At 48.6% G+C, this 26,331-nt stretch overlaps 2 protein-coding genes across 2 annotated transcripts in view; both read right to left on the bottom strand.

Annotated features, from left to right (window-relative positions):
• LOC125644128 (protein PML) lies at positions 1-24,603 on the bottom strand. Its single transcript, XM_048867589.2, has 9 exons — positions 24,417-24,603; positions 22,772-23,250; positions 21,215-21,795; positions 17,110-17,334; positions 13,924-13,961; positions 10,479-10,716; positions 4,921-4,979; positions 3,905-4,043; positions 1-3,191 (listed from the first exon to the last, which is right to left on the bottom strand). Exons 1-9 carry the CDS (start codon positions 24,459-24,461, stop codon positions 2,422-2,424), a joined length of 2,574 nt encoding a protein of 857 aa, XP_048723546.2. The 5' UTR covers positions 24,462-24,603; the 3' UTR covers positions 1-2,421.
• STOML1 (stomatin like 1) overlaps positions 24,490-26,331 on the bottom strand; it is a 15,987-nt gene continuing 14,145 nt past the window's right edge. Inside the window, exon 8 of the mRNA XM_048867607.2 lies at positions 24,490-24,563. The gene's annotated coding sequence lies outside the window, so the exon portion shown is untranslated. The remainder of the gene's footprint in view (positions 24,564-26,331) is intronic.

Below are 26,331 nucleotides of genomic sequence, written 5' to 3'. Positions count from 1 at the left end.
TTCATATCAAATTATGAATTTTATTTCTTACTTACATGATTACATACAGGTGCCTGGCCCTTTACAAACACCAGTGACAATGGATTCCCTGTCCCAAGGAATTTACAATCCACATTGAAAAGTAGCAGGAAATGCGCAGGGTAAGTAGGAAAACACATCCAGATCCTCCAGGGCATTTAAGCTCCTAACTTGCATGAAATCAATGGGAGTTAGGTGCCATATCTTTGAGGATCTAGGCCACACTTAGAGCGGAGCAAAGACATTTCATTTTATTATAATTAAAATTCCCCTTGCTCTGTGTGCTGCTGCCACAATCATAGACATGTTTCAGAGTAGCAGCCGTGTTAGTCTGTATTCACATGTAATAGACATGTAAGGCTGGAAGGGACTGTGAAAAGTCATCAAGTCCAGCCCCCTGAATCAATCACACAGGCAATTCTTGTGCATATAATTGTATAAAATTTGCTTATTCTACAGGCTGATGGTGATAATAAATACAAGGAAGTAATGGCTGGATAGACAGAGTCCTCCCTCTGGTCACGTAGGTCCAGATCCTCAAAGGTATTTAGGTGCCTGACTCTCAATAGGAGTTATGTGCCTACACACTTCTGAGTATCTGGTCCATACACCAAACAGAAACAAGTCTATGTGAGGAAATGGATACATCAGGTAACACAGGTCTTGTCTGCACTAGGAAAATTAGGTCCCATAACTGCTGGTGCAGCTCCAATCATGGCAGCACTGTTGGAAATCGCGTATGGTCAGATTGCAGTGTTATTACTACCATGAGTCCTGCTCAGAGTAGCACCTTTAACTCTGCACCTTTGGGGGGGTTTAATGCTTGAGGGACTTTAACTCTAACAATCCTGACAGGCAGTATGTCCTCAAGCCACTGATATGGTTCTGCAACCCTGATTTCGGTCTATCTTGGGTACTTATTTGTTTCCATAGGACATAACCACCGCCTCCTAACACTCCAGTGAGGCAGGGTGAGACTATTTTCCCCAATGCACAGTGTTAGGGGGCTTATTCCTTCACCCACTTACTTCCCTGGTCCTTCTCGCATGAACAGAGAGCAACAATACCCAAAGTCCAAAGGTGCAAACAATTTGATGTTTATTGGGGTGAACTTCCAGCAAGCATGATTCCAGTTTCCTTCCTTAGTGTCCCTCTTCCCAGCTCTGACTACCACAGAGCCTTACCTATCTGTGTCCCTGTTCCCATTCCTACCCTTAGCCAAACATGATTCCAGCTTCCTTACTCCATTCCCTGTTCCCATTTCCCCCCCCCCCCACTTCCTGATTGACTGCAGACTATATAGTAAAACTTGAGTTCTGCTTTGCTATACCTTAACCAATCATTTTCCTGAAATTTAACTAACCAATCCTAACATATTGTAACACGATTATGTAACCAATTATATCCCACCACCTTAATTAGTTTACACCCAGCAAAATTATTTATACAGCAGACAGGAACAATCACAGAACCAGACAGAGATTATGCAGAAAAACAATAGCAAAGTGGGAACTATAATGACAAAACAATACAGAAGTGAGGATTTCACATCCCAGCTATTGAAAAGTGAGTTCTTGCCAGACAGGATGCTATCAAACTAAGTTTCCTTTTACATTTTCTAAGCACTTCCCTTTCTCTGGAGGTGATAGGAATACAATCCTGTCCTGATAGTGCCTAACAGCCCAATAGCACCTTATTTCAATGTGACTAAGTTGGAATGTGAGGATGTGACCGGTCGCTTCCCAGCTTATGGCTGCCTCTGTTGCTTAGCCAAAGACCTTAGCCTAAGAACAGGGCCTCAGACTGTCACAGTAAGAGAAGGACCTTACACCAGCAGACAGTGATTTTGATTCTTTCTTTTATACCTCTATAACTAGCCAAGTGATAAGAATACACCTAAATTCTTAGAGTATAGGCCTCTACAGACAGGCCTGAATAGGACGTAACCACCGCCTCCTAACACTCCAGTGAGGCAGGGCGAGACTATTTTCCCCAATGCACAGATGGGAAACTAAGGCAGAGAGTGGCTACATGACTTGCCCCAAGTCACACAGGAGGTCTGTGGTGGAGCAGGGACTTGAACCCATGTCTCCCAAGTCCTAGGGTAGTGCCCTAAGCACTTCAGCTTAACAAAGTTTTGTATATGAAATAAATACAAAGGGGGGGGGGAGAGAGTCCCCTGCCCCCCAGAACACCTGATCCAAGCAACCCAGAAATTCATAGTTCAGATCTAGATGTGAGCTTTGCAACAGGCCCTGCTCTAGATAATGGGCCAAACTGAAGATGGTGAATCTGAACTTCTTGAATTCTGGTGGAGTCTGGACCTCAGAGCTGAATGTTGCTGCTCAGCCTCATGCCTGAGGTGCCATGCACAGATATATTTGTCTGAGCTATAGATGTACTTCAGCAGTCTGGCTCACTCTTTATTGCTCGTGGCAGTTCATTTGCTGCTGCTGCTTGGTGCCCAGCTGATGGCTGTGGGCTTTGGAAATGGGCTTTGATCTTACTTAGCTTTCGGATTTTCTTCTCAGAGCTCTGCAGCCGAGAATTGAAGAACCTGCAGAACTTCTGCAGCCCTTTCTCAGGGTCCCTCAGGTATAAGGTGTGGAGCTTGGAAAGGCTCATGTTGTGCATGGACAGCATCCGCACCGAAGGCTTAGTGAGAAGTTTCTCATTCAGCAATGGCTGAAGGGAAGCATAACATTCCAGATTAGAGCAGGTGAGCACAGGCTTCGGGTCCTCCACTGGATCAATCTCCAGAACTGTGCACAGATCCCTTAGGGCCTTTGCATTCTCCAGGGGGCTGTTATCACTGAGCTGCCGCCAAATGTAAGTGTTGGCCAGGTTCTTCAGTTTGTAACTCCCAGCCTTGGGGATCTTCTCTTTAATCAGGGGCAAGATGTCCAGGAAACCAAAGACAGCTGCACTAAACTCCTCTTTCTTGCTAATGAGATCCAGAGATTGAAAAAGGATAGGAAGGGCTGGTGACCAGAGGTCATACCCTGCTAAGATGGGTTTGTGGACAGAGCAGAGGTAGCGGAATAAAGTCTTCACACCAATCTCACAGACGCCGCCTTTTGAGATCAAGCCAGGCAAAGATTTCAGAGGCTGAATCAAGATGGTAAAGTTCTTTTCTCCATCCACCAGAGCCAGCTGAAGGATTTTATTCGCTGCTGGGAGTGAAAGACAGAATTAGTCGAGCGAAACTAGAACATTGAGTGAGCTCCTCACCTGGTGTAATTATGGACTTCAATGGAGCTACAACGATTAACAGCAACTGGGGATCTGGCCCATTCCAATTCTCCTCATAGTCTTCCCCAAGCAGGTCATCAGTGTCTGACATCCAAGTATAGCTTGCCACATCAGGGATGCTTCAACTAACCCTTCCCATTTACAGTATCAACTGCTATCTCTGTAGCACCATGTTCCTGGGAAAGGGGAAAGGTGTCTCTCTTACGCTGCTATGATGGGGCATCTGAGGTGCTTGAAAAGCAGGTGCTTCCTCTCTTGAATGTGTCACTTCTGAAAGGGAATGGCTGCTCCAGAAAGTCCTGTGGCCATTAATCTAGAGCCCTGAATGACCATGTGGAAGGTGCACTGGCCACTAGCAGCTGACCATCCTTACATAAAAATATTCATGTCCTCATGGACTTGGTGCTCCTCCCAACGGCAGAGCTGCCTCACCATGCTGTGGGGGAGCATACTACACCCTAATGGGGACATGGCAGAATGTACTTTCCCCAGCATGACCAGGAAGCCTCATGACATCTGGCCTGCCCCTCACTCCCCCCTGATAGGACTGTTGCTAAGCGCAGTGATCTCACCCCAATGATTTGCAGACAGGGATTCACATTTGCCTTTAAAACAGAAATTCTCAGGGTCTTACTCAAGAACTTGAGGTCAAAGAAGAGCAGTGATGCTTGTCTCGTGTTGAGCTCCCTCAGGCTGCCAGCAGGAAAGGCCAGGAGGTCTCCCTTGCTGCTCTCACAACTGACGCTGTTGATGTCGTCTGGCAGACTAGAGTCCTGGGGAAGGAAATGGTGACTTGTTCTCAAAAGCTCCTAAAGATGCCAGAGCATGAGCTCTGGAAACTCACGACCTCTAGTTCCCCCAGGATGGGCTGAGGCACTGTAAACTCACTGAGGCTCTGTCTTCGCTGCAGAGTTCATTCAGGTGATTGGCACCTGGGGCTGAGTTCCTGGGTTAGCCTAGCCTGGATGCGAGCAGAAAAGCCTTGCCCAGGTTACTGTGTCCTCATGGCTGCTGTGCTCCCCCGTGTGTGTCCTTAGAGCTGTGGCACCCCTCCGATGGTTCTTAACACAGCAGTGAGCTAAGCTGCTCTATGATTCTTCCCGGATAATTGGGGGAGACCTCCTTTATCCTTCTGGGCACAAGGGGATTGTGGGAAGGCAGTGGAGGACTATCAGCACTGTAGTGGTTTAGCTGCATCCTCACTGCAAAGCAGGTGGGTTACCCACCTCAGTGAAAGCAGGGCTCTAACACTCCCCCCACCCACCCCAAGCTGGGCAAGCTAACTTGGGTGTAAAGCACTGCTAAACTCAGTAAGGGGGTTTTGCGTATGGACAGGATGGGGGTTGGAGCAACACCAAGGGAAGAGCCCAGGTTAACTCTGCAGGGAAGACAAACCCTTAAGTGCTTTGGTAAATCCATTAGGTGCCTCTCTGCATCGTTAGGTGCTAAAATATCTCTGTCAAACTGGTCGGGGCATCAAATCTCGTTTGAAAATCAGCCTAAATGCTGAGCGCCCTACACCACATATACAGACAGTGTCTGGTATGTTCCAGCTGAGACAGGTCATACTGGAGGTTGTTCTCAATCTCCCAGCATCTACCCTGGGAGCTGTGATGCCATAGGTGCTCTTGGGCATTATGCCACACTCACTGTTGACTCTTCATCGCTGTCATCCCCTTCAGAGCTGTCCAAACAAACTGTGGGATCATCTGCAACAGACGAAAAGGCACGTCAGACCCCTGAAGGTGTCTGAGTGTGCCAGGGACCGCAGGGGTGTATGTGCGAGACTAGGGATTGGTGTATGTGATAGGTGACCTTCCTTTTTCACATGGTGCACAGTTAGCCTGTGGAACTCACTGCCATAGGAGATCATTGAAACCAAGATCTTAGCAAGATTCAAAAGAAAGACTGAATGTTTATATGGATTTTAATTTTGCTGCTTCTAACTACCCTGACTGTCCCCTTGTTCTTGTATTATGAGAATGGGTGAATAGCAGCCCCCATCTACTTTCTCCATCCCATGCATGATTATGTATGTCTGTGTCACATCCCCTCTCATTCATCTCCTCTCTAAGGTGAAGAGTCCTAGTCTTTTCAATCTCTCTTTCTATGCAAGGTTTTCCTTACAGATAGCAAGGAAAGAGGGGTGCAGAAGGCCAGGCTACCAGAATCTGAACAAACACCCAAGCTGGGGGATTGATTTTGCTCTCATTTAAACTGGGGTTTCTGATGGTTACATGGGGGTAACAGAGACTTGGTGGGATAACTCACATGACTGGAGTACTGTCATGAATGGTTATAAACTGTTCAGGAAGGACAGGCAGGGCAGAAAAGGTGGGGGAGTAGCACTGTATGTAAGGGAGCAGTATGACTGCTCAGAGCTCCGGTACGAAACTGCAGAAAAACCTGAGTGTCTCTGGATTAAGTTTAGAAGTGTGTGCAACAAGAGTGATGTAGTGGTGGGAGTCTGCTATAGACCGCCGGACCAGGGGGATGAGGTAGATGAGGCTTTCTTCCGGCAGCTCACGGAAGCTACTAGATCGCATGCCCTGATTCTCATGGGTGACTTTAATTTTCCTGATATCTGCTGGGAGAGCAATACAGCGGTGCATAGACAATCCAGGAAGTTTTTGGAAAGCGTAGGGGACAATTTCCTGGCGCAAGTGCTAGAGGAGCCAACTAGGGGGGGCGCTTTTCTTGACCTGCTGCTCACAAACCGGGTAGAATTAGTGGGGGAAGCAAAAGTGGATGGGAATCTGGGAGGCAGTGACCATGAGTTGGTTGAGTTCAGGATCCTGACGCAGGGAAGAAAGGTAAGCAGCAGGATACGAACCCTGGACTTCAGGAAAGCAGACTTCGACTCCCTCAGGGAACGGATGGCCAGGATCCCCTGGGGGACTAACTTGAAGGGGAAAGGAGTCCAGGAGAGCTGGCTGTATTTCAAGGAATCCCTGTTGAGGTTACAGGGACAAACCATCCCGATGAGTCGAAAGAATAGTAAATATGGCAGGCGACCAGCTTGGCTTAATGGTGAAATCCTAGCGGATCTTAAACATAAAAAAGAGGCTTACAAGAAGTGGAAGATTGGACATATGACCAGGGAAGAGTATAAAAATATTGTTCGGGCATGTAGGAATGATATCAGGAGGGCCAAATCGCACCTGGAGCTGCAGCTAGCCAGAGATGTCAAGAGTAACAAGAAGGGTTTCTTCAGGTATGTTGGCAACAAGAAGAAAGCCAAGGAAAGTGTGGGCCCCTTACTGAATGAGGGAGGCAACCTAGTGACAGAGGATGTGGAAAAAGCTAATGTACTCAATGCTTTTTTTGCCTCTGTTTTCACTAACAAGGTCAGCTCCCAGACTGCTGCGCTGGGCATCGCAAAATGGGGAAGAGATGGCCAGCCCTCTGTGGAGATAGAGGTGGTTAGGGACTATTTAGAAAAGCTGGACGTGCACAAATCCATGGGGCCGGACGAGTTGCATCCGAGAGTGCTGAAGGAATTGGCGGCTGTGATTGCAGAGCCATTGGCCATTATCTTTGAAAACTCGTGGCGAACGGGGGAAGTCCCGGATGACTGGAAAAAGGCTAATGTAGTGCCAATCTTTAAAAAAGGGAAGAAGGAGGATCCTGGGAACTACAGGCCAGTCAGCCTCACCTCAGTCCCTGGAAAAATCATGGAGCAGGTCCTCAAAGAATCAATCCTGAAGCACTTGCATGAGAGGAAAGTGATCAGAAACAGCCAGCATGGATTCACCAAGGGAAGGTCATGTCTGACTAATCTAATCGCCTTTTATGATGAGATTACTGGTTCTGTGGATGAAGGGAAAGCAGTGGATGTATTGTATCTTGACTTTAGCAAAGCTTTTGACACGGTCTCCCACAGTATTCTTGTCAGCAAGTTAAGGAAGTATGGGCTGGAAGAATGCACTATAAGGTGGGTAGAAAGCTGGCTAGATTGTCGGGCTCAACGGGTAGTTATCAATGGTTCCATGTCTAGTTGGCAGCCGGTATCAAGTGGAGTGCCCCAAGGGTCGGTCCTGGGGCCGGTTTTGTTCAATATCTTCATAAATGATCTGGAGGATGGTGTGGATTGCACTCTCAGCAAATTTGCGGATGATACTAAACTGGGAGGAGTGGTAGATACGCTGGAGGGGAGGGATAGGATACAGAAGGACCTAGACAAATTGGAGGATTGGGCCAAAAGAAATCTGATGAGGTTCAATAAGGATAAGTGCAGGGTCCTGCACTTAGGACGGAAGAACCCAATGCACAGCTACAGACTAGGGACCGAATGGCTAGGCAGCAGTTCTGCGGAAAAGGACCTAGGGGTGACAGTGGACGAGAAGCTGGATATGAGTCAGCAGTGTGCCCTTGTTGCCAAGAAGGCCAATGGCATTTTGGGATGTATAAGTAGGGGCATAGCGAGCAGATCGAGGGACGTGATCGTTCCCCTCTATTCGACATTGGTGAGGCCTCATCTGGAGTACTGTGTCCAGTTTTGGGCCCCACACTTCAAGAAGGATGTGGATAAATTGGAGAGAGTCCAGCGAAGGGCAACAAAAATGATTAGGGGTCTGGAACACATGACTTATGAGGAGAGGCTGAGGGAGCTGGGATTGTTTAGCCTGCAGAAGAGAAGAATGAGGGGGGATTTGATAGCTGCTTTCAACTACCTGAAAGGGGGTTCCAAAGAGGATGGCTCTAGACTGTTCTCAATGGTAGCAGATGACAGAACGAGGAGTAATGGTCTCAAGTTGCAGTGGGGGAGGTTTAGATTGGATATTAGGAAAAACTTTTTCACTAAGAGGGTGGTGAAACACTGGAATGCGTTACCTAGGGAGGTGGTAGAATCTCCTTCCTTAGAGGTTTTTAAGGTCAGGCTTGACAAAGCCCTGGCTGGGATGATTTAACTGGGATTTGGTCCTGCTTCGAGCAGGGGGTTGGACTAGATGACCTTCTGGGGTCCCTTCCAACCCTTATATTCTATGATTCTATGATTCTATGAGAAAGGAAGCTGGCACTTGGTGTGCATTGAGATGCATACATTGTCTGGAGAAAGAGAAGAAAGGGAGCAATTCTGCACCAAGCAACAGTCCCTCAATATTCACACCCGGTATATGTCAAAATTCTCTGGTGGAGAGAGTGGAAAAACACAGGGCTAATAATAATAATTAAAACAAAAAATTGTGTGAGATTTTCTTAAGGAAAATTAGGCTTCAATGTGTGTGTCCAGGGCTGCATGTGTTTGTGTAGCGATGAGGGAGTTTCTGTGGCCTACTCTGACCTATTAAAGAAAAAAAAAGTCTGCAGGTCACCATTACATTACATCCTGTCAAGCATTTATGGGCCTTTCCTGGGGCTAATACAACACAGTGTAGAAACATGAATGGAATTAAATCCAGTGCAGTTAAAAGGGAATAGGATCAGCAAATATATACAACTCATTTGGTTCTGTGAATAAGATCATAAAGTGACCAAACTGGACAGTCTCTACTTAAAAGAATAAATGGACACAAATCATATGTCAAGAATTATAACATTCATAAACCAGTCGGAGAACACTTCAATCTCTCTGGTCACGCAATTACAGACATGAAGATCGATATCTTATAACAAAAAAACTTCAAATCCAGACTCCAGCGAGAAACTGCTGAACTGGAATTCATTTGCAAATTGGATACTATTAATTTAGGCTTAAATAGAGACTGGGAGTGGCTAAGTCATTATGCAAGGTAGCCTATTTCCCCTTGTTTTTTCCTACCACCCCTCCCCCCCACAGACATTATCATACACATTGTAAGGAGAGTGGTCACTTTGGATAAGCTATTACCAGCAGGAGAGTGAGTTTGTGTGTGTGTGTGGGGGGGGGCGGAGGGTGAGAAAACCTGGATTTGTGCTGGAAATGGTCCATCTTGATTATCATACACATTGTAAGGAGAGTGATCACTTTAGATAAGCTATTACCAGCAGGAGAGTGGGGTGGGAGGAGGTATTGTTTCATGGTCTCTGTGTATATAATGTCTTCTGCAGTTTCCACAGTATGCATCCGATGAAGTGAACTGTAGCTCACGAAAGCTTATGCTCAAATAAATTGGTTAGTCTCTAAAATGCCACAAGTACTCCTTTTCGTTTTGCTAATACAGACTAACACGGCTGTTACTCTAAAATCTGATCCCTTTAGGAAATCTGTAGGAAATCAGAGGAGGTACTTTTCTAACTGTCCACCAGATGTACCTCTCATAGACTCAGACTTTAAGGTCAGAAGGGACCATCAATGGTCATCTAGTCTGACCTCTTGCGAATTGCAAGCCACAGAACCTCACCCACCCACTCCTGTAATAGACCCCTAACCTTTCGCTGAGTTACTGAAGTCCCCAAATTATGATTTAAAGACTTCAAGTTACAGAGAATCCACTATTTACACAAGTTTAAACCTGCAAGTGACTGTGCCCCGGGCTGCAGAGGAAGGCAAAAAACCCACAGGGTCTCAGACAATCTGATCTGGGGGAAAATTCCTTCCTGACTCCAAATATGGTGATCAGTTAGACCCTGACCATGTCAGCAAGACCCACCAGGCAGATTCCTGGGAAAGAATTCTCAGTAGTAACTCAGAGCCCTCCCCATTTAGTGTCCCATCACCAGCCATTGGAGATATTTTCTGCTTGCAGTCACATATCAGTTACATGCCACTGTAGGCAGTCCCAATATACAATCCCCTTCATAAACTTATCAAGCTCAGTCTTGAAGCCAGTTAGGTTTTTTGCCCCTACTGTTCCCTTGGAAAGCTGTTCCAAAACTTCATTCCTTTTATGATTAGAAACCTTCATCTAATTTCAAGCCTAAACTTATTGTTGGCCAGTTTATATCCATTTGTTCTTGTGCCCACATTGGCCCTTAACTTAAATAACTCCTCTCCCTCCCTGGTATTTATCCCTATTGATGTATTTATCTCTCCTCCACCTTCTTTTGGTTAGGTTAAACAAGACAAGCTCTTTGAGTCTCCTCTCATAAGGTGGGTTTTCCATTACTCGGTTCATCCTAGTAGCCCCTCTCTGCACTTGTTCCAGTCTGAATTCATCTTTCTTAAACCTGGGAGACCAGAATTGCTCACAATACTCCAGATAAGGTCTCACAGGACCCACATGTATTTCAGGAATCTCTTTGTGGATTCACTGATGTAAATGGTCAAAGTGATCGTCTCTGCCTACCTGGCTCACATGGCTCATAGATGTTATTTTCCAGCAAGTCAGCTACTTTGGCTGCACTGAAGCTGTCAGTCACGCATGAAGAGTTGCTTGCTGTTGAGGAACTGGTCCCCGGTTGTTCCAGCAAATTCTGTTGGTGCTTCCTTGCTGATTGCTCCCATTTGCCTGCATCAGCTTCAGTCTTGATCACCTTCGCAGGGGCCTCGGTTTGGACTCCTTTCCTCTTCAGCAACGAAGGGGCCTAAACAATGAAAACAGATCCTTGACAGCTCATTGTTTTCTGCTTGGGAATATGTTTGAAAGAGTCTTTGGAGATGGTGTGGCTCTAGGTTCCTTAATGTGGAGGCTAGACATATGCATTTTACACAATTTGGGACACATAATAGGAAAGGCCCTGACATATCATAACAATGGGTGATGGATGGATGGACAGACAGCAGTGGATGTTCTCAGTTCTTGGAGATGACCCCAGAAACATGGAAAATGGGTTGCTCCTTTTGCCTCCACCCGCCAGCGGATGGAGAAGGGAGCAGCACCCAAGTCATAGTCAGTGACAGTATCATTATTTTTTTCTCTTTGGGGAAAAAAAAAACAAGGTAATTCAGTGCAAATAACTTTGTTAATTAAAACTGAAGTTGGCAATTTAAACCCTCACATCAGGAAATGACATAAGGAGAACTTACATCTGCTTACTCACTCTGTCTCTGTTCTCAGCAAGTCACTTCATTCTCCCAGCACCCCAAATACATTTCCCATTCCCCCATCCCCTTAAATAGTTTGTGAGCCTGTTAGTGACCCTTACTTTCTTCTGTGCTTCTGAAGCCACCAAGACCCTGTAAAAACAGCGGTCTATATACATAGGGAGGCTGTGCATGTAAGAGATGTCTAGTAAACATGCTCATTTGGAGCCACTGTACCCATGTGCTTCCTTTATATTACCTATATTGAATAAAGAGACAAAGACACAACAAAATCCCCTTGCCAAGTATCAGTTAGGGAACTGTTTATATACACCTGTACATCCCGAGCATTTGCTAACATTAGAATCTGGAATATTTACATGGCCTGTGTTTTGATGCCTCAAGGTTCAATGTCTTTCCGATACCCTATCATGTAAGGTGGCAGGGTTAGGGGTGGCATGGGAAGGGCAAGAAGTACAGTGAAGGCTAGGCTCTGCAGCCCTTCCTAATGTTGGTGAGTTCTTACTCACATCAGCAGTCCCACTGGCGATAATGCTACTGATCTCCTTTGAGACCTACTGATGAAAAGTGCTAGATAAGTCTGACAGGGTGTATCAACCCCACGCTGGCGAGGCGAGGGTTAACAATCTGTTTTGGGCCCAAGAGGCCATGCCCCCTCGCCCTTGTTGGGCATGCTCCCAGTAGAGAGAATGTTCAAAAGGGAGCAGCACAACGCAGTCTTGGCTTACTGAGGAGGAGAGCAGTTGTGTGCTGCAGTCTCCTCCCAGGAAGCCACCAGGACTCCCAGCCGCCGGGTCCGAGCCTCCTAGTCAGTCGGCCATGGGAACTAAAGGGGATGACTTCCTGTTACCAGTTGAGGAGCTGCTCCAGATGGACCAGTGCAATCACGAGAGATACCCCACCTCCGACCCCAAAGATGATGCTGGAGGAAATAAGATGAGGGCAGGAAGTGACCCAGGGTATGAGTGTGGAGATATTGGGCCTGAGCTCTGTGCTAGGCTACCTGGTTTTAAAAGGGTCAGAACATGGAGGAGTAGGGTAGGCCCTGGTTCCCCTACCCTCCCAACTCTCACCACAGGGCGATAACGCCACGAGGCAAAGCGGCCCCTTGGACTCTCACCAAAGGGCAAAGTGGCCCCTATGACGGTCACCACAGGGTGATAACGCCACGAGGAAAAATGAGTTCTTGCACTCTTACCACAGGGTGATAAAGCCGTAAGATGTACTGGACCCTTGGACTCTCAGTGTGGGGCGATAATGCCACGAGGCGAAGCGGTCCCTTGGACTCCCAGCCACGGGGCAGTAATGCCACGAGGCGAAGCGGCCCCTTGGTCTCCCAGCCACAGGGCGATAATGCCATGAAGCAAAGCGGCCCCTTGGTCTCCCAGCCACAGGGCGATAATGCCATGAAGCAAAGCGGCCCCTTGGTCTCCCAGCCACAGGGCGATAATGCCTTAAGGCGTACCAGACCCTTGGACTCTCACTGTGGGGCAATAATGCCACAAGGTGAAGCGGCCCCTTGGACTCCCAGCCATGGGTTGACAACTGTGCAAGGCGAAGCGAGGCGAAGCTGTCCCTTGGACTCTCACCACAGGGCTATAACACTGTAAGGTGTACCTGACACTTGGATTCCCATCTCAAGACAATAACGCCACGAGGCGAAGCGGCCCCTTGGACTCCCAGCCTCGGGGCGATAACGCCACGAGGCGAAGCGGCCCCTTGGACTCCCAGCCTCGGGGCGATAACGCCACGAGGCGAAGCGGCCCCTTGGACTCCCAGCCTCGGGGCGATAACGCCACGAGGCGAAGCGGCCCCTTGGACTCCCAGCCTCGGGGCGATAACGCCACGAGGCGAAGCGGCCCCTTGGACTCTCACCACAGAGCTATTACGCCGTGAGGCAAAGAGTTTCCTTGGACTCTCACCACCAGGCGATAACGCCGCGAGGCAACGCTCCCCATTGCACTCCCAGCCATGGGGCAATAACGCCGTGAGCCAAAGCAGCCACTTGGAATCTCACCATGGGGCGATAATTCTGGGAGGCGAAGCGCCCCTTTGGACTCTCACCATGGGGCAAGAATGCCACGAGGAGAAGTGGACCCTTGGATTCCCACCACAGGCAATATCTCCGCAAAGTGAAGTGGCCCCTTGGTATCTCACCACGGGGCAATAACACCATGAGGCGAAGCAGTGCCTAGGACCCCTACTGTTGGGTGTTATATCCCGGAGCATCACCATTGGATGGCGCTGTCAGCCTGGTTCATCCAACCAACCCCCTGAAAAGAAGAGCTAGGGATTATTATTTTTATTGGCTCACGTGTCCACCAATTTGGATGTGTGATCGAACCTTGAGGCAGGAGAAAAGGAGGGATAGCTCAGTGGTATGAGCATTGCCCTGCTAAACCCAGGGTTGTGAATTCAATCCTGGAGGGGGCCATTTAGGGATCTGGGGCAAAAATTGGGGATTGGTCCTGCTTTGAGCAGGGGGTTGGACTTGATGACCTCCTGACGTCCCTTCCAACCCTGATATTCTATGATTCTATGAAAGGGATGGAATTGAGGGAACAATAGGACCTTAGATTAAAATTGCTGTATTAAAAACAACACGGGGCAAGAGGAAATGTATATCAATCAGCCCTCCATTCCAGCCAATGATCCTGAAAACTGAGCTTGGATTCCTGCCACAGGTACAGGGAATGCTGCATGTGCTGATCCCCAACTCTGACAGAACAAGCACAAAACCGTCTTACCTTGCTGGAATTATCTATGGATCTAGCTGGGGCAGCTTCTAGAAAGAACAAAAAAGAATGAGTTAAGTAACAGGCCAAACCACCATTGGTATGCATGGGAACAGCAGTGCTGGCTAATAACAAAACCTAGCTTTAATATAGCATTTTTCAGTAGTACATCTCAAAGAGCTTTGCAAAAGAAGTGTCATTCTCCCTGTTTTAAAGATGGAGAAACTGAGGCACGGAGTGGCAATGTGATTTGCTTAAGATCACCCAGCAGGCCAGGGGTAGGGCCAGAAATAGAGCTCAGGTCTCTTGAATCTAGTCCAGTGTTCTATCTACTAGGCAAAGCTGCCTCCCAAAATTGCTGGTAGGAGCCCCTACAGAATGCAGGCAGAGAGCAACTAATGTGCACAACCCATTCTCAGAAAGCTGCCAAGGGCAGGACACAAATTCATGGTACACTGAAGCTGCACAGGGTGAATGGCCATGGCATATCAGCTGCCATTATTCAAAAGCCATAGCAAGTGTCCTACATGCCTGAACATGTGCTGCCACTTTGACTGAGTCACCTGGCACCACTTAATCCACTTGCCTCACACAGCCACTCCCTGGACCAAGCAGCCAGTGCACACTGGCAGAGCAGCCTACTCACCGCTCACAAGGCCCAGCTAACACACTGCAGGATCAGGGCTGCACACGGGACCCGGGACAGGCAGGCAGAGAGAACACAAACCCTCATGCACTCACACACAAAGGGAGACAGCAGGCGAGCATGTACTAGGGAACTCATGAGAGAGGAATAGGTGGGGCTAGGTGTAAGGGAAGGGGGAAATTCCCCATCAGGTAGTGAGGGCCCTGAGGTGAAGGAGCCGTATCCTGAGGTGAAGGAGCCATAAGAGGCTGTTGAGGAACACAAAGAAGGAGAGGAGGAGGAGTGGAGGGTGAAGGGGAACCCAAAAGTTCAGTGGCCAGAAGCTGATGGTGCATAAACCCAGCCTAGAGATAAGGGGCAGATTTTAACAGGGAGGGTAACTGACCATTGGAAGAACTTACCAAGGGAGACGGTGGATTCTCACCCCATGAAGTCTTTACACTGAGACTGGATGGATGTCTGTCTAAAACATACACTCCAGCTCAACCATAAGCTATGGGCTGGCTGCAGGATCCCGGGTGGGTTTGATAAAGAAAAGAACCAGAAAACAACCCTATAATCATGTAAAGCTAGGCTTCTGTCTTTTTTCTATGCTTATCTGTCCTTTCCCTATGTTTATGGGTAGAAAGAATTTGAACTATGTGTAACCTGTACTCCCCGTTTGGGGAAAGAATTCCTTATACAGATGGGCCTCCATGTTCATACCTCAGGACTCAGACCAACAGGGGTTGACCGGTTTGAACTGGAAGAGATATCACAAAGTATGTTGAACCAAGCTATAAAAGCTCTACCTTGTTCTTTGTTCTGGGCTTCGCCATATTCCTCTGTGTAGGAATTGGTGAGCCCTTCAGCTAGCATTAAAGTGCCTCATTTTATCTAAGAGTCCTGACTTTGTGTTTGTTTGGCTAATACAGAAGTCCAGGGAAGGCTACCCTCCCAACCCTAGACGGGGGTGGGAAACCCTTTTTCCCTAACAGGTTCTCTGGGCTGTGTTATACAGGCAGGTCCGACTAGATGACCATAAGGGTCCCCCAGCTTTAAAACCTATTGATGGACGCAGAGACACACCTACAATTCAATCCAGCAGGACTTCACTGGCCTTCCAGACTATACAAGGGCGACAGACAGGCAGAGCCACAGGAACCTCTCAGGGGTAGTTGCTGCGTGCTGTGCAGACACATAATGAGAAACAGTCCTGGTCTGAACAGCTTCCAGCCTGACTAGAGGATCCACCAGGACGAGGCTGCCCACTGGGTTTGGGGGTTGACTTGCTGTGTCCATCTGTCACTCCTGCCCCAGGGGCTGGTGGCTGTATGTGCTAGGCCTTGGCTGCCACCTCTCTCCTAGGGTCAGGAACAGTTATTTCCCTCACGGCTTTTTGATGAGATGACGATTCTGATTCCTGCAGTAATGTAGGGAGAGGTCTTGCTCCCGCTCCCTCGTAACTTGGATACTGGCATGGAAGCTGATTCCAGAAGAACACTGAGATGATGTCATTGTTAGTACTAGTGTTATGCAGAGGCCCCATGATGCTAGGTGCTGTACAAACACATGGTGAATGACCGTCTCTGCCCCAAACGACTGACAAAGGCAGTGCTGTTATCCCCTGTGTACTGAGGGGGAATTGAGGCACAGAGAGATTGGGTACACTGCCCAGGCTTGCCCGGAGAGAACTGAGCCCAGGTCACCTTAGTCTTCCTTATACACAAGGCCATCCTTTCTCCTCAGTGACACACGCTTTTCAGGGACATAAAGGGAAAGAAAACATGCAGCTTCCAACTCTGGCAATTATCAAAGCACCAGGAAATCGAGAGGACTAGCAAGAGGAACATTAATACTTCTTCTTTTTGGAAACTGCTGCAGTCAGGCCCTGGCATCCGCGCTTGTGTCACTAGCCTCTGCCATGATCCATCGATGTGCCGGTTCCTGTCCAGGCCCCCTCTCCTGTCCCAGCCCTCTCTCCTGCCTGTTTGCAGGAGCAAACAGGCTGGGGTTGCACAGGTAGTTTGGTGGAGGAGGTAGATGCCTGGGGAGGAGGGAAGATGGAGTGGCTGCTGGAGCAATGGACAATGGGTGCTGCTGGAAGCAGGGAGACATTGCCCTCTGGGGTGTCAGGAAGGAACAGGTCCAGCAGGTCCGAGGGCAGTGATGGCACGAATAAGCCCATGGTCTCAGGGAGGGGTGGGCTCCCTGAGCCGGGAGGGGCTGAAGGAGGCTGCTGCATGGCTTGCCACCAGCTAGTGGTATCCTGCAGAAAGGGAATCAAAGCCGAGGTGAGGGTGTGGAGGGAGCGGGAGATGGATGTGATCCCACGCAACATAGACAGCAGGTGCCTGTTTGTGCTTTTCTGTCCTTTCAGGATGCTGCTGCCTGCTTGGCTCACACTGGCCCTGGGCCAGGCCACTAAATCCCCATGATCTGAGGCCAGAGGGCCCCATATCCCCCCACAGACACTCGGGATTTCCACCTCAGCACTTGTGAGCTGCCTGGAGGTGGTCTCCTCCTCCCCCTTCCTTTGCACCTGGGCTAGTGGAGTGGTCAGTAGCCATCACCTTGGTTAGCTGGACAGACATCTCCTCCTCCATCCTCACATAGGTGGGGCTCAGCCTGGGAGCTGGGGGGACACGTGGGCTCCTCATGGGAGAGCAACCCTTCATTGTCATTGGCAGGGAGGTGTCTCTGCTGGTCGGAAGCCTCTGGAGGATGCAGAGGCTCAAGGCTGAGCGTCACAGTGCTCTCGTCCTCCGACGGGGGGGCCCGTTGGGGAGCAGAGGTACCTGTGGGAGGGGGACATAGGAGGGTGAATCAGGAGCTGAAGGGCCACCTGCTCCATGGGACCAGTGACCAATTCAATAGAGCGGATTGTAGGTTTCATGGGCGCCTGCTTGCACAGGTGGTAGCACTGTGGACGGGGGAGGAGAGTAGATGGGGTGGAGATTCCTACCTGGAAACCCCAGCCATCTGGGGGAGTCTCCTTCCAGATGGTAACAGCAGAGGTCTTCTGAGGACCTCCTTGAAATGCCTGCCCCCAGCTCTGTGCCCCGGACCCCCAAGAGGAAGGATGAACAGAGTTGCAGGCTATGCCAGCAGTGCCCAATCTCCCAATGCCCATCGTGGTGTCTCAAAGCATGCCCTACAGCAAAGCCGCATCCTGGGCGTGGACATTGAGCCCCTGTGCCCCCGACCAGCTAGCCCACAATGAACCATCACACATGCCACATTTGTTGCAGTGATGCTGCATGTCTGCCTCAGAACTAGTGCCATCTGCTGCATGGCTATGCTGCTTCTTTCAGACTCCGAGGCCAGTGTCTAATTGTTGATGCTGCTGCTCATGGGGGTCGAGACAGCAGTGCATGGCTCCCATGCGGAGCGTGATACATGACAGTGCATGTAATCAAGCCCAGTTGTTCCTTTACACCAGGGTCCCCCACTGTGCTGTCTGCCTACCTATGTTTCATCCCTATCTGCCTCCCTTCCTGCCCAACAAAGCGGGTGGGTCTCTCCCCCCCAGTACACTCTGTCATCATATGGTGAGATGGCTATGTCCAGTAGCATCCCTGCTGCTGCCCATCCCCCAGGTGGCTACCACTTCCTGACCAGACTGCCCCTTTTTGAGCACTTGTGACTGCTGTTATCTTGACAAACAAACTGGGATTGAACCAGGAACCACCAGAGCTAAAAGCATAAGTTCACTAACTGCAGCTGTAACAGACATATCTCCTGTGCACTGGACATAAATAGAGGCTTTGTCACACCCACCTACCAGTGGCTTACACACACTCCCCTGGAGGGAGGCCAAGACCCAACCCTAATGGGCAGTGCTCAGTGTGTATTTTCAGAAGCCCTTATACAGCCAGACTGATGTCTTGAAAACTGGTATCACATTCAATGCAGCCAAAGGAGAGCTCTCATGCCTGGAAATTCTGGCCTTAGCCCTTATTTTTGCTTAGCAAGTCATTACAAAACCAGCAGTGTCTTTGCTATTCATCAATACTCACCAAAGAGTCTGGACAAACACATTTCAGATCACAGATTGTGCACCACTGTTTCACTTTGACTAGTCACCGTTCATGATTCTTGCCGTATGATTTGTCACCTAAGCCTTTTCACTCCCTGATTGGATAACTGAGTATACCAAGTAAGGAACTTCCCTCTTTCCAGCACTGTTTTTCAGATAGCAATTCATTAGAGTGGAAGTTCAGGGCCGTCAAACACCCAGTTATTTTTCAGATGCTCACAGATAATGTGCCCTCACCAGCCAGTGAACGCAGCTTGACGTTTGGGTTAAAGAAAATATTGGCAAATCCTTTCTTTTACCAGTCAGCCTACTCTAGTGAATGACCATGAGATAAGTTAGATAACGTTGATGGTGTGTGGAAACTGTGGGTGATCACTAGAGTTGTCAAGCGATTAAAAAAGTTAATTGTGATTAACCGCATGATTAAAAAAATTAATCGTGATTAATTGCGCAGTTAAACAATAATAGAATACCATTTATTTAAGTATTTTGGATGTTTTCTACATTTTCAAATATATTGATTTCAATTACAACACAGAATACAAAGTGTATAGTGCTCACTTTATATTTATTTTTATTACAAATATTTGCACTGTAAAAAAACAAAAGAAATAGTATTTTGCAATTCCCCCATTACAAGTACTGTAGTGCAATCTCTTTATCATGAAAGTTGAACTTACAAGTGTAGAATTATGTACACAAAAATAACTGCATTCAAAAATAAAACTTTACAGCCTACAAGTCCACTCAGACAAACAAGTTAGGTTACAATTTGCAGGAGATAATGCTGCCCGCTTCTTGTTTACAATGTCACCTGAAAGTGAGAACAGGCGTTCGCATGGCACTGTTGTAGCTGGTATTGTAACATATTTACGTGCCAGGTGTGCTAAAGATTCATATGTCTCTTCATGCTTCAACACCATTCCAGAGGCCATGCGTCCATGCTGATAATGGGTTCTGCTCAATAATGATCCAAATCAGAGTGGAACAATGCATGTTCATTTTCATCATCTAAGTCAGATGCCACCAGCAGAAGGCTGATTTTTCTTTTTTGGTATTTTGGGTTCTGTAGGTTCCACATCTGAGTGTTGTTCTTTTAAGACTTACAGAATCATAGAATCTCAGGGTTGGAAGGGACCTCAGGAGGTCATCTAGTCCAACCCCCTGCTCAAAGCAGAACCAATCCCCAATTTTTGCCCCAGATCCCTAAATGGGCCCCTCAGGGATTGAACTCACAACCCTGGGTTTAGCAGGCCAATGTTCAAACCACTGAGCTATCCCTCCCCCCAAAAGCATGCTCCACACCTCATCCCTCTCCGATTTTAGATGGCCCTTCAGATTCTTAAACCTTGGGTCGAGTGCTATAGCTATTTTTAGAAATCTCACATTGGTACCTTCTTTGCATTTTGTCAAATGTGCAGTGAAAGTATTCTTAAAACGAACATGTGCTGGGTCATCATCCGAGATTGCTATAACATGAAATATATGGCAGAATGGGGGTAAAACGGAATAGGAGACATATAATTCTCCCCCAAGGAGTTCAGTCACAAATTTAATTAACTCATTTTTTTTCACAAGCATCATCAGAATGGAAGCATGTCCTCTGGAATGGTGACCGAAGCATGAAGGGGCATATGAATGTTTAGCATATTTGGAACGTAAATACCTTGCAACACCGGCTACAAAAGTGCCATGCGAACGCCTGTTCTCATTTTCAGGTGACATTGTAAATCAGAAGCAGGCAGCAGTATCTCTCATAAATGTAAACAAACTTGTTTGTCTTAGCGATTTGCTGAACAAGAATTAGGACTGAGTGGACTTGTAGGCTCTAAAGTTTTACATTGTTTTGCTTTTGAGTGCAGTTATGTAACAAAAGAAAAATCTACATTTGTAAATTACACTTCACGATAAAGATATTGCATTACAGTACTTATATGAGGTGAGCTGAAAAAATACTATTTCTTTTATCATTTTTACAGTGAAAATATTTGTAATAAAAATAATATAAAGTGAGCACCGTACACTGTATTCTGTATTGTAAAAGAAATGAATATATTTGAAAATGTAGAAAAACATGCAAAAATATTCAATAAATTTAAATTGGTATTCTACTGTTTAACAGTGCAATTAATCAAGATTAATTTTTTTAAATCACAATTAATTTTTTCTGCATTAATCATGTGAGTTAACTGTGATTAATTGCCAGCCCTAGTGATTACTAATTCATAGGCCAGAAGAGACCATGATGACCATCTAGTCTGGTCACCTGCATAACACAGGCCAGGGCATTTCCCAGACAGGCTCTAGAATTGATGCTCATCTTCTATTTTGTCTCACCTGTACACACACCACCCCTGAGGCAATATTCTCCATCCTCACTCTTCAGACTGACCCAACTTGCAACACTAAAAGAGCAATCAAAAGCTCCATTATGCAGTCACAAGTGAAAGGTTCACCAGCCCCACTCCATTCCATGCTGGCGGCAGCCAGAGATAATGATGGTACCATGTCTACAACCACCACCTCAGAGACGTGTCATAGAATCATAGAATATCAGGGTTGGAAGGGACCTCAGGAGGTCATCTAGTCCAACCCCCTGCTCAAAGCAGGATCAAGTCAAGTTTGTGAAAGCGTCTTACCTCTGTCCCCCGTCACTCTTTCAAACAGAGCCTGGAGTCTGGCTTTACACTTGGCGAAGCCTCCAGCCTGGACACTGACTCCCACAGCCAGGGGCTGCAGCTTCCTGAGCTCCTCCAGTGACCCCTTGATGAAGGGGTGCAGGTCCATCACCTCCTGGTCTGACGCGTAGAGATGCATCTTCTCCACTAGCTGCTCACTGGCCCCCATCCTTTTGAGCACGGCTTCTGTCTGCTGCAGCTTCCCCTCCAGCTCCTTGTTCCCCAGGTGGTGCTGCCTCTCTGCCATCTCCAGCAGCTCCTGCTCCTTCTCTCCGATTAGCTGAACCATCTGCTTGACTCTCTTTCGGATCAGCTCCTGGGTTTCAGTCGTCACTTGGTCCAGGTGGTCAGCTTTGCTCTTCAGGTTACTATAGGCATCTTGGAAGATTTCCTCCTTCTTCTTCAGCTCTTCACTCATGCTCCCCAACTCCTGCTGCCTCTGCTGGATTTCCACCTTGATATCACAGTGCTTGCCCATGTGCCGGCTGTCCAGCAGAGCACAGATGCAGCAGATCGGTTTTTGGCACTCTCTGCAGTAGATGCTATTGATGAAAATACAATTCAGAACAGTCATTTAGAGGACTCTTACCCCATTCTGCTGGTGGCCTTATCACACCCTTCCCATAGCCAGTCCTCCTTTGCCTAAGGGGAGTATGGGAAAGTGGCCAACGATATCGAAGAGTAGAGCCATTACACCCGGCAGTGAGTGACTTGGGATGTCTGGCTGTGCTGGGTTTCAATTAACTGTTCAGTTATAGGCCTTCATTTCTTCCCTCCTTATACTGCTCCCTGCTGGGGAGTTCAGATCATTCCCCAGGCAGAGCAACCCTTCTCTTCCCACAATACACTCCTCCAGCAATATCCTTGACTAGGACAGAGCCTGCCTGATTCCCAGCCACCTCTCCCTCCTATGACTGAACAGCTCTGCGCTGACATTCTCATTCCTCCCTCCAGCTTCCTCTTTGCCAATCTGCATCTGCCTGCTAAAGAAAATGGGCCAGATCACAGCTGGGGTAAATCACTGCAGTTAAAGAGATGAGGCCCATTGATGCCAGCTGGCCCAATATGATTTATCACACAACAGCGCCTGCCACAGGGTGGTGGGCCCCTTTAAATGATGCAGATCCAGTGCCCCTGTGCTAGAACAGGTACTCCCAGCTTGGCCAGCTAAGAGGGCAGGGGAGCAGCTGGGGCTGTGAAGAGCCAGGCTGTCAGGAGGGAAGGGGGAGTAGTAGCAGAGCGAGTTCCCTGGAGGGGAGGCAGTGGGAACCTGCTGGGGAACGGGAGCCTCCGGGGCAAGAGCCCTGAGAGATGGTGTTCAGCTAAGAGCGGACAGAAGAATCCTGCAACAGGCCCTGAAGCAGGAAGGACTGAACGAGGCATGGGGCTGGGAGCTGGAGCCCAGGCTGGGCTGAGGAACTGTTTTGGTGGTTTGCCCACATGTGAAAAAGAAAGCTGGACCTGGAAAGAGACTCTGGGTGCAACTGCATGGAAAACAGATCAGGTTGTGAACATTACCTCAGCATCTGGTTCGCATGGGTTGGATTGGGACAGGACAAGTTACTGAGCTTCCTGGAACCACCAAGGAACTCCCTGGCAGATCCCACCTTGAGATCCCTCACTGCCTTGGCCTCATGGCTCTCTCGCTTTAGATACCTCTGATGGGTCTCAAAGCACTTGACACAAAGGAACTCCTCACAGTCAGAGCACCAGAACTCTCCCTCTTGCCCACAGTTGTCACAGACCAGGTCACTGCCTTTGACGATCTTCTGGTAGGTGCTCAGCTTGGCCTGCAGATTGGCGAAGAGCAGGTTGTCCTGGTCTGGGATCCCACTGGCTTGTGGGATGGGAGCATGGCAGACGGGGCACTGGCCAACAGGCTTGTTCTCTTCCAGGCAGTTGGAGCACAGGGTGTGAAGGCAGGACAGGAGCTTAGGATTTCTGGGTTCTTTCCGGCATCCCTGGCAGAGCAGGAACTGGAATTCTTCCTCCATTGCCTTTGGAAAGGAGAGAGATTGAGGCCCAGGGTTACTAATGCTGTACAGCTCTGTTCTGCAGCCCAGCAAGGGAGGCAACACATACTGTATGCAGGCAACTTGATGGGCCAGGTCCTGAACCCCATTAAGAGTGCTTTCCCATTGCTGCTCTGGTGACACAGAGCAAGTCGCATGCTATTAGGGGTGTGACCCCATGCCACCCCCATCCCAGCCTCAGCATAGGGGTCATGGCATGGAGGAAACAGAGGAAAAGCACCTTTCACTTTCTCAGCTGGGTATCATCACAAGAAACCCCTCTCACCCCTACATCTGTCTCTCCCCCCCTTCTCTCTCACCCCCTGCCCTCCCAAGCTGTCTCTCTTCTGGCAGGGCTAAGAGGGAGTACTGCTTAGTGACTCTGGGCTGAAGCTCCCTCCCCCATTGTAGATGCATCTACTCAGCCTTGTTCCATCTCTCTAAGGTACTTATTGCACTCCTGTTATCACAATTCCTCACAACCATTGAGGCACTCACACTTACAATGGTGAGGTGGGGATCAGTTATGCCCATTCTACAGATGGAAAACTGTGGCACAGATCCTCAAATAGGCTCTGAACTCCCCCTAGAATCAATGGGAGTTAGGCACCTTCCTACGTTTGAGGATCTGGGCCTGAGTGACTTGCCAAGGTCACATGGGGAACCTGTGAGAAACCCCAGGAATAGAGACCCGGAATAGAACTCAAGTCTCCTGATACACAGGCTAGCACTCAAACCACTGGGCCACCCTGCCTCTCCAGAAGAGCATGCTGAAGAAGCAGCCCATAAAAGTCCCAGGTGGAGCTAGGTAACTGGCAGCCATCCTCAGTGGCAAGCAGGAGATTCCACCGAGCTGTGAGACCCTCCCCACTGCCAGTTGTCTCTCACTTCCCGTTCCCCCTTTGATGCCCTATTCCCCCTTTGCCCAGCCACTTCCCCTGCTGCATGGTCACTGTCATCATGCTAATCTCCCATGTGCGCTGGACACAGCACCACCTGCCATGGGGAGGTGGGAGATCCTCAGGCATCTCCTGGGCTTCTACACATCTTGCTGCTCCTCATTTTCCTTTTGCATGTATCAGAATGCCTCAATCACTAAACACCCGAGCCAGTCCCTCAGGAAGAAGATCCGGCCATCGCAATAAGCTCACCTGTGTCTGCAGGCTGCCTGGGGTCCCCTGGGACAAGAGAGCCATAGTCCATGAGGCCCTGCCTCTATCAGAACTGTATCTGTGGGATCTGGACACTCCTCTGCTGAGTAATTGCTTCAGCAGGTTCTGGCTGGTAAGTTTCGATTTCTGAGAAGAGAAAATAACCTCTCTTCCTGTTTCTGGCCTGTAGTGAGTCCCTTTCCCTATGCAGCCGCCTCCTGCCCTGCCCTCTGGTGATCATTTGCTGCTTTGACACATTATTTATCTTGCCAGGGCAGGAGAGAAATTCTGAGAACACCTGGCCCTCTCAGGGAAATAATGTGCCTGAGGCCATGCATGCTGGGTCTGGATCAAGGCCTGAGCTTCCCAAGCTCCAGGGTGCATAGATCAGCATTTGCGGTTGAGCCTCTCAGAAAAGATTGGTTTCAGAGTAACAGTCGTGTTAGTCTGTATTCGCAAAAAGAAAAGGAGTACTTGTGGCACCTTAGAGACTAACCAATTTATTTGAGCATGAGCTTTCGTGAGCTACAGCTCACTTCCGATGAAGTGAGCTGTAGCTCACGAAAGCTTATGCTCAAATAAATTGGTTAGTCTCTAAGGTGCCACAAGTACTCCTTTTCTTTTTCAGAAAAGACTGTAACTTACAGTTAAGGGGCCTAATTCACTGCCCCACTTCTGCTCCAGGCCCCCATTGGCAGACAGGGGAGGTGCTGCTGGGCAAGCTGCCTGCAGCACTCACTCCTTGCATGGCTGTGAGTGGGCAGGGACAGCTGCTAATGCGGACTGATTCCACTACACCTGATTGCAGCACCCCCCTGCAGAAGCCCCCAAGGGGCCACTGCACCAGATGGTCAGACGGCAGCAGTGTTCCAGTCACACCCCAACATGTCTTCTCTGCAGGTGGGGCGGGGTGGGAGGGGCTTGAAGGAGGTGGGATAGAACAAGCTAAAGCCCTGTGTGCAGTTGGAATGATACAAAGGGGCTGATGTGTCTTTCAGGACACTGTTTATTTCTGTGGCATCTTTGGACCCCTTCTGTTTCTGCTTCATCTCCTGTGACTCATAAGCACCATACAAGAGATCACCTAAGATGCAAACATCCATCATCATTTCATGGCTGCTAGCAGGGACACTGAAGATGTGTGACAAGGGGCAGGCGCTGAGGCCCACCCACTGATGGGTTCAATCACAGTGTAACATGCAGGGGATTCACCACACAATAACAGCTGTGCTGGGTGCCTAATGCTGCCATGGGTGCCAATGAAATCCTCCCCTCCCCTTAGCACATGGCTCAGGAGCAAAGCTAGGTCTTTTGTCTCACTGGGCCAGATTCCTGATCTGTTACACCAATGTTATCACACCAGCTCTGTCGACATTTGTGGGTTACTCCTGATTAACACTGGCATATCTTGGCCCAAGGGGCGGGCGGGGAATAAATTCCTTACTCTATTGCAGTTTTGCTTTCAGCCACAGTGGGGGACCAGCCTGCTATTTAAAAGAAATCTAAAGCTTGTTTCAGGACAAGATGGTTATTTACAGAGAGCGGGGCCAGCAGAAGGGATTATAGGAGACCAGGCCCGAAATCACCAGTAAACAGCTCCTTGTTTATTGCAGCCGTGTAATTAATTGTTGTGGGCCAAAGTGCACCTTCCTTATATAGCAAAATTCCTAATCAAGGCACTGGGCACTTTGCTTGACTAAGGATTATAGAGTTTGCCCCTGATGGTTTTGTGCTGCTCAAAGATTGGTGCTTAAGGCAACAATCAGGTTCCTGGCTAGGGAACCTGCCAGCCCTGCCCAGGATATACTCACACCATAGACTAGAGCAAGACATGCTCTATAGGAGTGGTGAGTGTGTTTCCTTTGTCGCTTTCACCTCACCCCTGGCTGTGACACTGGTATGGAACCAGGGGGCT

This window comes from Caretta caretta, chromosome 10, assembly GCF_965140235.1.
Source record: "Caretta caretta isolate rCarCar2 chromosome 10, rCarCar1.hap1, whole genome shotgun sequence".
Classification (NCBI taxonomy): domain Eukaryota; kingdom Metazoa; phylum Chordata; order Testudines; family Cheloniidae; genus Caretta; species Caretta caretta.
The sequence above is the reverse complement of the archived record's forward strand: the minus strand, read 5'-3'. Positions and strand labels throughout refer to the sequence as shown.

What these genes read in the sequence shown, in the direction of transcription:
- LOC125644128 (XM_048867589.2), bottom strand. Translation starts at nt 24,461, where the DNA reads ATGGCTCTCTTGTCCCAGGGGACCCCAGGCAGCCTGCAGACACAG. An exon ending in CAGGCAGCCTGCAGACACAG is followed by an intron (nt 23,251 to 24,416) that starts GTGAGCTTATTG and finishes TCCTTTCCAAAG; the next exon opens with GCAATGGAGGAAGAATTCCA. An exon ending in CTTTGACCTCAAGTTCTTGA is followed by an intron (nt 3,192 to 3,904) that starts GTAAGACCCTGA and finishes TTTCACTCCCAG; the next exon opens with CAGCGAATAAAATCCTTCAG.